The sequence below is a fragment of the Gracilinanus agilis genome, chromosome 1 (assembly GCF_016433145.1).
Source record: "Gracilinanus agilis isolate LMUSP501 chromosome 1, AgileGrace, whole genome shotgun sequence".
NCBI lineage: Eukaryota > Metazoa > Chordata > Mammalia > Didelphimorphia > Didelphidae > Gracilinanus > Gracilinanus agilis.
Window position 1 is genome coordinate 706,820,578 of NC_058130.1, and position 14,238 is coordinate 706,834,815.

The 14,238-nt window shown below is 37.1% G+C and overlaps 1 protein-coding gene across 1 annotated transcript in view; it reads right to left on the reverse strand.

Annotated features, from left to right (window-relative positions):
• Positions 1–14,238, reverse strand: part of LOC123242163 (Ig heavy chain Mem5-like) — a 140,468-nt gene that overhangs the window by 16,559 nt on the left and 109,671 nt on the right. Inside the window, exon 3 of the mRNA XM_044669713.1 lies at positions 6,722–6,758. Coding sequence (XP_044525648.1) covers positions 6,722–6,758 — 37 coding nt within the window. The remainder of the gene's footprint in view (positions 1–6,721; positions 6,759–14,238) is intronic.

Sequence of the window (14,238 nt, forward strand, 5' to 3'; positions counted from 1 at the left end):
GTGACTGTGCCTAGCTATTGCTAGGCTACACCAATGAGGTAGTTTCCTGAATTCTGGCTCCTCACTCAGCTGTTGTGCCTCTTAGCAAACCCTACAATGGATTCTGTGGACCTCTCTGGTAATTCTTTGACCTTGAAGTTTACAAGGTCAAAACCTGGTCTTTCATCTCAGATTCCCTCACAATCAGGAAAGAAGACACAACCAAGGGAAGCAGCATCATGAGTTTATGTTATAAGACCAGCCATTGGATATATGTTCAAGGGCTGACAGGACTCCATCAAACTTTGGAACAGGTTCACCAGACCTCCACATTGATTATTATCAGCAGGCAGACACATTGCACATTCATCATGGACTGAACATTGGCCAGTCTCCCTGAGAGACCATCCTTATCTGACAGGGGATGCCTTTTGAACATATTGTCCTTATCCAGGGTACTGGGGAAATTGTTGTCCTTTTGTTTTCCTAGTGCCATATAAGAAAGTGTCAATGTAATTTTTTTTAATATATATTTTTTGAGAATAAAAAAAAACAATTTCAAAGGATGTTTATCCTGGCAGAGAACATGATATCCCATGGAGTGGAAACCAAGCAAAGCTGCTGATGGAAAATGGAAAGTTCTGAAAAATTCTTGCAGTTCATGGATCCTTTTGATTTCCCTGGCTGGAAGGTTAGCTTATTTATAGAATACAACAGAATGGGGCAGGTAGGTGGCTCAGTGGATAGATCACCTGGCCTGGAGTCCAGGGGACATGGGTTCAAATCTGGCCTCAGACAATTTCTAGCTGTGTGATCCCAGGCAAGTGACTTAATCCCATTAGCCTAGCCCTTACCATTCTTCTGCCTTGGAACCAACACTTGTATCAATTCTAAGACAGAAGGTAAGAATTTTTTTCAGAGTCTTTCCTTGATGTCACCCTTTCTAGTATGTGAACTGGTCTCTCTACTTTTCCCAGATATTCTGGGTCAAAAGAAGATGAGTCTGTGGTCAGGAAGATGCAGATATCTGAATATTCCAGTAGGCCTGTAATAAAAAGGGGAAGGGGGGAACACATCTCTTGCAATGTGAGTGTTGAGGGAGTGGAAATAATCAAAGAATCAAAATAGCTAACATTGGAAAGAGAGTAAATGATGATTTCTTAGGCAAAATAGCAAAGTCAAAAGAAATTGTAGGTTTGACAGGAGGAGGAGTAAATGAGTTTAGTTTTGGATAGAATAATGGTTAGTATGATGAAAGGATGAAGGATGGATCAGATGGGTTAAAGAGCAGATGTAGGAACATCCACTGGGAGACTGTTAGAATAATAGAGATGTTTAGCTTTAAGTGCCTATGTTTGGGGGTAGAAATGGTAATGGAGAGGAAGGGATAGATGTGAGTAATGGCCTAGAGCTGGAATTGATGGATTTGTAACTAAGCACTAATCTTTACAACTTCTCCAATGAGTGGTCCTCTAACCTTCACTTGGGGTCCTCCAGAGATAAAGAATCATTATCCTACAGGGTAGCCCATTTGATTTTAGAGCATTTTTGATGGTTTAGAAGTTTTTCTTTACATTGAGAGCATATCTTTCCAACTAAAATTTCTATCCAGTTCTGCCTTTTGGAACCAACAGGAGCAAATCTAATTTCTCCTCCACATGATATTTCAGCTACTTAAAAGGTTTTTAATACTTTCATGTAATCAGAACTGGGAGAAGCTTGTCCAAAAGGACACTGAGAGAGGGAAAAAGCTGGGAAGTCTTGTAATACAAGGTGGCTAACAGAAACTTTTTGCTTCTGTAATTTCTAAAGGTCACAAAAGTCAGTTAAAGATCGTAGAATCTTCAGAAAGTCAGTTAGAACTTGAAGCTATAAATAGAGGTGAAGTTCCAACTGACAGGGCTTTTGCCTTCTGGCTTTCAATGTGGCTGGAGGCTTTTGCTTTGGCTCAGCCTGTTGGCTTAGGCCTTTCAGCTTGGCTTTGGCCTAATTGCTTCAGCCTGTGCTTATTTTGTCTTGGGGAAATTTAGACCTATCTCATTTCTCTGGACCTCTCCCTGATCTCTCCATCTATATCCCTCCCCTTCCCCTGAATTTCCTTTGGGCCCTGGGTGGAAGGGAGGGTTTGGTGATTGGACGTTGTGGGTTTAGTTTTTATAGACAAGTAGAGTATCCTCAAATAAGTTATCCCTAGTTTTAGTGATTTGATAAGGACTTTACTTAAAAGGCAATCAAATCTTCCTGACAGGGAGAGCAGGCTCTCTCAGTCTAAACCTCTCCGAGGCCCATCCCCCACCATCACCCTCTCCCTAGCAGCAGTTAGAAAACCCTAAACCCCTCTCCCCTTCTGACTGACCTTGGTATTAATAAATCTCCTTGTTACCTATTCAAACCCTCTGGTGAATCATTGTGTCGAAAATTAAGACAAGGGCTGAAGGGGAAGGAATCATTTTCTTTTATTTTCTTGAGGGAACTGCAGGCATCCATCTTGGCAGGAAGTGGTTACCCGAGACTTCCTCCTACTAACAGTTTCACTGACAGGGAGGAGCCCCTTCGATTCCTCCCTCAAGGAACTTTGGAAACTGACTAGAGAAGCACTCCAGCCAGAGTTAAAACATTACTGACTGGCCCAACTCCTTTGTACCTATAGAGATATCTTTCATTGCCTGAAAGGGTTCAGCCTATCTTCCCCAATATCCTCTGTCTCTAGCCTCTGTGAATAAACTTGTTTGAGCTGCCCTCTCCTACATACTCCATTTCCCTTATCTCCTATATACCTTCCTTTACCTTCATCCCTCCTCCAATCACCTTATAATCACCTATATCCCATCATCCTTCCTCACACCCAAATTGTCTTCGAGACCCACTCAGATTACCCACTTTTTGATAACAGTCTCCAGTGAATTACCCAAGTAATTCTGTATATCTATGTACAGATATTGTGTAGATATAGATATAGATATAGAAAGCTATTGTGTGTGTGTGTGTGTGTGTGTGTATACACACCCAAGTAATATCAAATATTGGTCTATCCAGCTCAACAAGGGCTTCACTTTTTGGGGGGCCTACCTCAAAGTCCCCCTTTCTCATCTGCAACACTGTCCACTCCAGTCTACTCCAGTTGCTCTGGCGCCAGAGAGGCTGAATCCAAGAAGAACAAGATTTCAGGGATCTCATAGAATGTAGGTATGTGTCTGCTTGGTTATGAGTCCTAAGTGTCCCTACCTCAGCTTTGATCTCCAACTAGCTGGCATGTTTTTGTCCCAGGTGTTCCTGAGGTTATATCACTGTGAATTTCCCTGTATACCACAGTGACACATGGCCTACCCTAAACCCTGAGAGCAACAGGACCCTGGCAAGGCTTCAGAGGTTCTTAGGGAGGATTCACAGACATCAGAAAAGTATGCCAAAGCATTTAGAGAATATGCACAGGTTCTAGCAGAAAATACATAGTCCAAGTAGCAGAAGTATATATCTACAAAGGGAATGCACCAGCCCTGACCAAATATACCTAGAAGTGTACAGGGGCACACAAGTTCTGCAGAGACATGCTTCCTAAAGTGAAATGTAGCCCTCATGAAGCACAGCCTCTCTAATGTATACGGAGGTCCTTATTGAGGATGCACAGAGAATAGACAGGTCCTGAAAAAAGATGCCTCAGAGAATATAGAGAACCCTTAAGGAGGGTACCCAAGCACTGCTGAGAATTTTCTTTATTTCTAGTGAATGTATTTCCCTCTCAAAAGAAGACACAGGCTCTACAGAAGATACAGAGAAGATAGTACTTACAAAGATAGCACCAATTCATGAAGGATGTCTAGGTTATTGTAAAGTATGCAGAGGTCCAGCAAAAGATAAGCAGGTACAATAAACATAAAAGATTCACAGAATATGGTCAGGTTATTTAAGAATATGGTTGTGTGTTACAAAGATTGCATATGTTCTTTCAAAGCATACACAGACTCAAAAGAAGATTTAACTATTCTTTCAGTGGGTACACAAGTTACTGCTTCCCAAACTCCTTGTCATGGTCAAGAGGGTTGTAAAGTAATATAGTGATCACTTATTTTATTTAAGAATTTTATTAAGTCTGAATAGCTCCAACTGAAAGCTATGGGGAGGAATCATTTTTGTGAATTTTCTCTCCTATGGACTCCCAGACTGTAGTAAAGCAAGGACGAGGAGGTAGATTAAATACCACCACCATCCCCCATCCTTTTTGCAAGGAGTAGAAAAAGCAACTTAAAGTTAGAACAGATACATGCAGCATGAAATGGGAATTCTTCCACCTCTCAATCCTAGCTGCTCTCTTCTGCCCTTCTTTCTGTTTCCTTTTCAGAGAACAGGTCAGAGACCAGCAATTGTCATTTCCAACCTTGGGGTAATCTTATGGGGTAATCCTGAGTTTAACTCTTTAGAGTTCCAAGGTTTCCTGAGTTCTAAGAAGTGGGCACTAACCACCCAAAGGAATGTTGCCTTAACAGCACACTTCTCAGAGGAAGAAGAGGACTACAAATACCTTATAGGCAAAGGGCAAAAGTCATGCCAAATGAGAAATCAGGAACTTTGTACTTTTCCAACATTTCATGATTTAATGGTGAGCTATTCATATGGTATGGGTCTTAGGCAAATAGGTGGTATGAATTAATTGTAAAGTATCTTTACCTCATAGAAGGAGTCTGATGGGCCTTTTGAGTGTTTTTGTTTCCTACATTTATTCATGCACTTAATGAATCCCATATCTTCTGTGATGAAAGAAATAAAAAACGGTCCTTTTTCATTTTTAAAAGCAATAAGAAAAAATATTGACAACCAAAAATGGCTCCAAATCATTAGTAACAAGAGAAATGCAAATTAAGACAATCCTTTGATTTTACCTCAGAACCTGAAAATTCTTAAAGATGACTAAAGACAGAAATAGTCAATGTTGGAAGGGCTAAAAGGAAGAATGGCACACTAGCACAATGTTGGTGGAGCTGTAAATTTTTCTGTCTATTCTGGGGAAATGATTTAGAATCACACAAGAAAAGTCATTAAACTATTTATATCCTTGGCCTAGAAGATATTTCATTGTTGGGTATATATATATATCCCAAGGAGGCCAAAAATAAAAATGAAGACAACATATATATCAGAATATTCAAAGTAGTAGTTTTGTGGTAGTAAAAAAATCAGAAACAAAATGTGTGCTAGTCAACTGTGGAGTGGCAGTACATGTTGTGTTATATGACAATAGATTGCTATTGGGTCACTAGAAGCAACAAATATGATGAATTCAGAGAAAATAGGAAGATATATATCTTGGGAATGAACTGCTACAGAATGAAGGGAGCAAAAGTAAGAAAACAAGGTATATAATAGCTATTATTATTTAAAAGAAAAAATGCTAAAAATGAAGCCAGGCACTATGCAATTAGAATGAGCAATCCTTGCTCTGAAAAACATATGAGGAAAAATGTGCTTCTGTATTTTCCTTGGACAGAAGTGAAGACTCTTTTATTAAATTTTTTTTATTTTTAAATATTTTTCCATGTTTACATGATTCATTTTCTTTTCCTCCCATCTTTCCTGTCCCCTCCCAGAGCTGACAAGTAATTCTACTGGGTTGTTTAAATCTTATCACTTGACACCTATTTCCATATTATTCATTTTTGCCACAAAGTAATTTTTAAAGCCTAAATTCCAAATCACATACCCATATATACATGTGATAAGTGATGTCATATGTTTTGCTTTTGCATTTCTACTCCCTTAGTTCCTTCTCTCAATGTGGTTAGCATTCTTTCCCATAAGTCCTTCAGGAGTGTCCTGGCTTGTTGCATTGCTACTAGTAGCAAAGACCATTACATTGGATTGTTCCACAATGTTTTACTTTCTGTGTACAATGTTCTCCTGGTTCTGCTCATTTCACTCTGCATCAGTTCACTGAGGTTCTTCCAGTTCACATAGAAATCCTCCAGATCATCATTCCTTTCAGCACAATAGTATTCCATCACCATCACATACCATAATTTGTTCAGCCATTTTCCAACTGAGGGACAGCCTTCATTTTTCAATATTTTTTTGCCACCACAAAGAGTGCAGCTATGAATATTTTTGTACAAGTATTTTTCTTTATTATATCTTTGGGGCATAGACCTTAGTATGACTGGATCAAAGGTCAAGCATTCTTTTAAAGTCCTTTACACATAATTCCAAATTGCCTTCCAGAATGGATGGATAAATTCACAACTCCATCAGCACTGCATTAGTGTCCCAATTTTGCCACATTCCCTCCAAACTTTAATATTTTCCTTTCCTGTCATATTGGTCAATCTACTATATGTGAGGTGGTACCTCAGCATTGTTTTGATTTGCACAGAAATGAGGACACTTATAATAATTGTTAGATGTGGTCATCATGTCAAGTGTTTTTCTTTGTTCCAAGGGAAGGTTGCAGAAGTGAAGAGAAGAAGTAGTAGTAGTACATCTGGAAATTACAGCAATGTGAAAATAAAATCATCAATAAAACTTAGAGAGATAAATGCATACCAAGTGGTGAATGAACATCCTTTCTTGTGTGTGAATTTGATATAAATTATATCCCACTTTCTTTGAAAAAGGAAAATTCTGAAAATCCATCTCAGTCTCAGCTCTCAGACTCACCCTTTTGAGAGGGCACACGTGCTTACTATGGGAGAACACCAGAGGCCTCCTGGCTCTCTGGCTTCCAGGAAGATACTTGCCTCTTGACCCCCAGGACTCCTGGTGACTGGAAGACTACTGACCTCTACTCCAGACTGAAGTCAACTCTGTCCAAACAAAGAGACCCGGGAGAAGTGACATCACTGGCATAACAAGAGAAGGAATTGAGAAAGTGGAATGATATTTTAGGTTATTTGGCTCTTTGTGCTTGGTCTGGGTCTTGTCTGGCATGTTTGGGCTTTGGCTAGGAAGCAGCACAGCCCTTTTGACTTTTCCTAGTGCTGCAAACAGAAATGCTAGGGGCAAACTAAGATTAACTAGGCATAGCTATGCAAGTAGGTACTTTTCTTTCTCTCCAACTCCAACTTTTACTATCTAAAAATTAATTTTAAATTAATATACAGTCTTCAGAGAATTTTTCTAATAATTCTTTCTTCCAACATATAACTTCTGCCATCATCTCTTCTTACTAATCTTTAATCTCTCCCTGTCTATTAGCTCTTGCTCTTATGCCCACAAATATGCTCAAATATTGCTATCTCAATTCCATTTAATCACAAATATTTCAAATACATATAGTATATATTTGAAATATATAGTAAAAACAGTTATTAGCTCAGTGCCTACACGGCACTGATCCCATCAAGTATATATCTAAAGGTGGTGTTGCTGCTGGCTTCTGCTGAGATGTTATATTCTTGGAGTTGCATATATGTTCCCTGAGAATAGAAAACATTTAAGTTGAATTTATATCTATATTATCTAATACAGGTCCTTAAACATAATTGTCACTTTATAATGCCTATTGAGATTTACATTTTCTTTTATAAATGATGTTTGTTTTTATATCAGTTTCATTTCCCATCAACTTTCCCCACTTCTACCAATGAACTCTCTTTTAAAACAAAGAAGTACAATTAGGTAGAACAACGTGACACATTGACCTGTCATATTATGACTCATTCTGGGTCTATATCACTCTACCTCTTTGATGTGGGGTGGGAGACTTACAATCATTCCTCAAAAGTCTCAGAGTGGCCATGAAAGGATGAAAATTCTAAAACATTTCAATGTTGTTTTTTAATGTTACATAATGTTGTATGTAGCCACTTCCAATTATTCTCATAGTTCCACTTATTTCATTCTACATCAGTTCATATATTTCTTCCCAAGTTTCTCTGAATTCTTCAGGTTCTTCATTTTTTATAGTGTAATAATATTCCATTATATTCATTCATATAACACATTTTGTTCAAAGCACTGGAATCAGAGGAATTAGGTTCAATTTAAAGGGTACTAATTTCCTTCCAATTCTTTGCTACCACAAAAAGTGCTACTATAGATATGTAGAACCTTTTCTTTTGCTGCTGATCTCTTTGGGGCATATGCTCCAATCCATATGCCCATAATCTTTGATGAAATGGTACGACTTTTATAGAAAAATTTCAAGTTTTCCAGAATGGTTAGACCACAATTCAGCTCCATCAACAATGCATTAGGTCAGCAACCTTTTTGACCGTGAGAGCCATAAATGCCACATTTTTTAAAATGTAATTTCGTGAGAGCTGTACAATGCTCACAGTGCACACTCCTGTAACAGTGTGTGCTCCTGTAACAGCTCCTGAAAAAAATTGACTTTATGGCTCCTGCAGAAAGAGCCATATCTGGCCATCAAAAGAGCCAGATATAGCTCCAGAGCCATACATTGTCAAACCCTACATTAGAGTGTATGTGTATCTTTTGTCAGCATTTAACATTTTTTCTTTCATCATCTTTGTCAATCTGATATACCAATAATATTTGCCATAATCACTTATGTTTCCTAATCTGAAAGGCAGCAAATGGAAGAGACTTGGGTTCTAGTTTAAAAAATAGCTTACATCATCTACTTAACTTGAATGTAAGTTTCTATAACTGAGACATGGAAAATATGGATCCATCTCTCCCTCACCCTAAAAAACAAAGCCAAGAAATTATATACTTAAAATCAAAGGTTCAAAGGACTTGAGAGGTGGCCCTTCAAAAAATATTTTATTTTTCCCAAATTTCAAGTAAAAATAAATCATTTTTTAAAACTTTTGAGTTCTAAATTCTCTCCCCACCCCCTTTCTTCAGAGAGTAAGTAATCTTATATAGATTTCACATCTGCACTTGTGTAAGACATTTTTCCATCATAGTCCTTTTTTGGAAGAAAACTCAAACAAAAAAAATTTATAAAGAAAGTGAAATATATTATGGTTCAATACAAGACAACTCTAGGAGACTCATAATGAAAAAGCCAGCTACTATCACAAAAGGAACTAAGGGAGTCTGAATGCAGATTGAAGTACACCATTCTTCATATTATTTCCTTGATTGAATTTTTCTCTAGTATAAATGATAGCTTCCTTCAAAACATGATGAACATGGAAATATGTATAGTACATGTACAAGCTATATCATATTACCTGCCATTTTGGGGAGGGAGAAGGAGTGCAAAGAAAGGAGAGAATATGGAATGAAAAATGTCAGAAAACAATTATTTAAATTATGTATATAATTATACTCTAATTTTTATAACAAAATTATTATTATGTATTCTGGAAAAATAATTTTTTAAGAAATATGTTGTGATAATGAAATTAAATCTACCCTGCCCATCTTTAATCTGATCACCAAAGGTGAGAACATCCCCACCTAATTCACAAGTTGGGAGGTCTGTGACCCATGTGTGCTAGAGTGAGTGGCGAATCAGAATTTACTGACTGTCTCCTGGGCAGTCCTAAGAAAAGCATCTGTTGTGATTGGACATGCAAACTAAGAGGAAAGCATAGAAAGTGACGCAAAAGAAGCCCCTTTAAAAGAGAGTGACAATTTCCTGTAGCTCTCTTCTAGTTCATGACTTGGACCTGGTGGAGCACTGGACCTGGGATCCTGAGACCTTGGTGAGACTGTTCTTAAAACTTTCCCTTAGAACTACACGTGGGGAGTGAAGAAGATAACTACCTTAGCCTCCCTGGAGGTACCAGCCTCCTGGAGGCTCCTTTGATTGGGAAAAGAGCTCATGTCTAAACCCCTTGTTAATTCACTTTTAGGCTCTCCAGCTAGGACCTCTGGAGCACTGCCAGAGTAAAGCCAGGGAATGAGTTATATAGTCTAGCTCTTTAAGCTAGATCTCTTACTCTGCCCTCTTCTCATCTCTCTACTTCCACTCTCTCCTATATTTTGTAAATAAATTACTAAAATCATTTTAGAATTGATATTTATTCAGTTCCTGGTGACACCTTTAAATATTAATATCAAATCAAAAACCACTTTTTCTCTATTACAATAGTATGCTTTAGTCTGAATTCAGACTCCATCAATTCTCTGTAAATGGATAGAATTTTTTCATCTTTAATCCTTTAAGATTGTCTTGAATCACAGCATTGCTGAGAATAAGTATCCTTCATAGATGATTGTCATACAATATTGTTGTTACTATATATAAAGTTTTCCAGTTCTGCTTATTTCACTCTGCATCAGCTCATGTAAGTCTTTCTAGGTTTTTCCAAAATCATCCTGCTCATCATTTCTTATGGCAAAATAGTATTCCATTACAATCATTTACCTCAACTTGTTCAGCAATTCCCCAACTGAGAGTCAGACCCTCGCTTTCCAATTCTTTGCCATCACATAAAGAGATATTATAAATATTTTGTTCATATTCACTTTTCTTTTTGTTTTTATCTCTTTGGGATACAGATCTAGTAACACTGTTGCTAAGTCAAACGGTATACAAAGTTTTATAGCCCATTGGACCTAGTTCCAATTTGATTTCCAAAATGGTTAGATAAGTTCAGAACTCTACCAACAGTGCATTAGTGCCACAATTTTCCCACATCTCCTCCAACATTTTTTAATTTCCTTTCCTGTCAAAATAGACCACTTCATAGGGATCAGGTGGTACCTCAGAGTTGTGTTAATGTGTATTTCTCTAATGAATAATATGTTAGAGCATTTTTCAAATGACTGCAGATAGTTTTGATTATTTCATCTAAAAACTGCCTATTCATATCCTTTGACCATTTATCAATTGGGCAATAACTTGTAGTCTTATAAATTTAACACATTTCTCAACATATTTGAGAAATGAGAATTTTATTAAAGAAACTTTCCATACATTTTTTCATGGTTATGATAACTGTGTGTTTTCCTCCACCCTATATTCCCTGTTATGCCACACTCTCTCAGCTTTCACTCTGCCCATCCACAAAAGTGTTTTGCTTCTGATCACCACCTTCCCCAATCTGTTCTCCCTTATGTCATTCCCCTCTTCTCTTATTCCTTTCCTCTCCTACTTTCCTGTATAGTACTACCCTATTTGGCTAATATGGCAGAAACTATGCCCAAAGTGCTATAAAATTGTGCATACCATTTGACCCAGCAATACCATTAATAGGTCTGTATCCCAAAGAGATAAAAAAGGAAAAGGGGACACACAGACACACACATACATACATATAGATACAGAAATATTAGAGGAGCTCTTTTCTTGTGGTGGCAAAGAACTGGAAAGTGAGGGCATGGGCATCAATTGGAGAGTGGTTGAACAAGCTGAGGTATATTATTTTTATGGAATATATTTTGCTAAAGGAAATTATAAGCAAAATTGTCTCAAAAGGACTTGGAAATGCATGAACTAAACCAAAGCGGAATGAGGAGAACATTATACACAATAAAGGAAATATTATACAAAGATTAATTGTAAATGACAGCTATTCTCAGCAATACAACAATCCAAGACAATTCCCAAGGTCTTAGAATGAAAATGCTATCCACCTCTAGAGAAAGAACTAGAAGAGTCTAAATGCAAATCAATATATACTTTTTTAATTTTCTTTTTTTTCTTGTTCATTTATTTGTTTTTTGGTCTGTATTTTTTATAATATGACTGATCAGGAAATATGTTTTACATGACTAAATGTGTATTATCTACATTAAATTTCTTACTATCTCAGAGAATGAGGATAAGAAAGAGGAAAGGAGGAAAAAAATTTAAAAATCAATTTTTTAAAAAACAAATATTAAAAATTCTTGTCTGTGTAATTGGGGAAAAAGTAAAATATTTTTAATTAAAAACAAAGTTGATTATCTTACAACATTGCTATTGTTATATAACTTGTTCTCTTAGTTCTGATGATTTCACATTGCTTTAGTTTATATTTCTTCCTAATTTTCCTGAAACCATCCCCTTTATCATTTTTAACAGAATAATAGTATTTCATAATTTTCATATGCCAAAACTTATTTGGCCATCCTTCAATCCTTCAGTTTATGGGCATTTTTTTTTCAGTTTTCCAACTCTCTTTTTTCAACACAAAAAAAGAGCTACTAAAAATTCTTGGGGGTGGGGGGGAAGGGGAGATTGCTCAGTGGATTGAGAGTCAGGTCCAGAGATGGAAGGTCCTAGATTCAAATCTGACCTCAGACATTTCCTAGATGTGTGACCCTGGGCAAGTCACTTAACCCCCGTTGCCTTTTAAAAATAAATAAAAATACTTTTGTACATATAGGTCCTTTTCCTTTTTTTCTTTGATCTCTTTGGGGTATAGACCTAGTGATGGTATTGCTGAGTCAAAGGGTATACAGAATAGCTTTCTGGAATAATTAGCCTAGTTCATAGCCCCATCAATAGTGCACTAGTATACCTGTTTTCCTATAATCACTTCAGTATTTGTCATTTTCTTTTTTTGTCAACTTAGCTAATCCAGTGGATGTGAGGTGATAACTCAAAGTTATTTTAACTTGAATTTCTCTAATTATTAGTGATTTAGAGCATTTTTTTGTTTTTTTTATATATTTATTTTTTTCAAACATTTATTAATATTCATTTTTAACATGGATACATGATTCATGCTCCTCCTTTCCCCTTCGCCCCCCACACTCCCCCCACCCATGGCCAATGCACATTTCCACTAGTTTTGTCATGTGTCTTTGATCAAGACCAATTTCCAAATTGTTGGTAGTTGCATTGGTGTGGTAGTTTCGAGTCCACACCCTCAATCATGTCCACCCCCACCCATGCGTTCAAGCAGTTGTTTTTCTTATATGTTTCCTCTCCTGCAGTCCTTCCTCTGAATGTGGGTAGCGTCTTTACCATAAATCCCTCAGAATTGTCCCGGGTCATTGTATTGCTGCTGGTACAGAGGTCCATTACATTCAATTCTATGATAGTATATCAGTCTCTGTGTACAATGTTCTTCTGGCTCTGCTCCTTTCGCTCTGCATCTGTTCCCGGAGGTCTCTCCAGTTTGCCTGGAACTCCTCCAGTTTATTATTCCTTTTAGCACAATAGTATTCCATCACCCGCATATACCACAATTTGTTCAGCCATTCCCCAATTGAAGGACATACCCTCCTTTTCAAATTTGTTGCCACCACAAAAAGTGCAGCTATAAATATTTTCATACAAGTCTGTTTATCTATGATCTCTTTGGGGTACAAACCCAGCAATGGTATGGCTGGATCAAAGGGCAGGCATTCTTTTATAGCCCTTTGAGCATGATTCCAAATTGCTAGCCAGAATGGCTGGATCAGTTCACAACTCCACCAGCAATGCATTATTGTCCCAATTTGGCCACATCCCCTCCAACATTCATTACTCTCCCCTTCTTTCATTTTAGCCACTCTGCTAGGTGTGAGGTGATACCTCAGAGTTGTTTTGATTTGCATTTCTCTAATTATTAGAGATTTGGAACACTTTCTCATGTGCTTATTGATACTTTTGATTTCTTTACCTGAAAATTGCCTATTCATGTCTCTTACCCATTTATCAATTGGGGAATGGCTTGATTTTTTATACAATTGCTTTAACTCCTTGTATATTTGGGTAATTAGACCCCTGTGAGAGTTTTTCGTTATAAAGATTTTTTTCCCAATTTGTTGTTTCCCTTCTGATTTTCACTACGTTGTTTTTGTTTGTACAAAAACTTTTTAGTTTAATATAATCAAAACCATTTAATTTACATTTTGTAATTTTCTCTAACTCTTGCTTGGTTTTAAAGTCTTTCCTTTCCCACAGATCTGACAAGTAAACTATTCTGTGTTCACTTAACTTGTTTATAGTTTCCCTCTTTATATTCAAGTCATTCACCCATTCTGAATTTATCTTGGTGTAGGATGTGAGATGTTGATCTAAACCTAATCTCTCCCATATTGTTTTCCAAATTTCCCAGCAGTTTTTGTCAAAGAGTGGATTCATGTCCCAAAAGTTGGGCTCTTTGGGTTTATCATACACTGTCTTGCTGATGTCATTTACCCCAAGTCTATTCCACTGATCCTCCTCTCTGTCTCTTAGCCAGTACCATATTGTTTTGATGACTGCTGCTTTATAGTATAGTTTAATATCTGGTACTGCTAGGCCCCCTTCCTTCACATTTTTTTTCATTATTTCCCTTGATATTCTTGATCTTTTGTTATTCCAAATGAAATTTGTTATAGTTTTTTCTAATTCAGTAAAGAAGTTTTTTGGTAGCTTGATAGGTATGGCGCTAAATAGGTAAATTAATTTGGGTAGAATTGTCATTTTTATTATGTTGGCTCGACCTACCCATG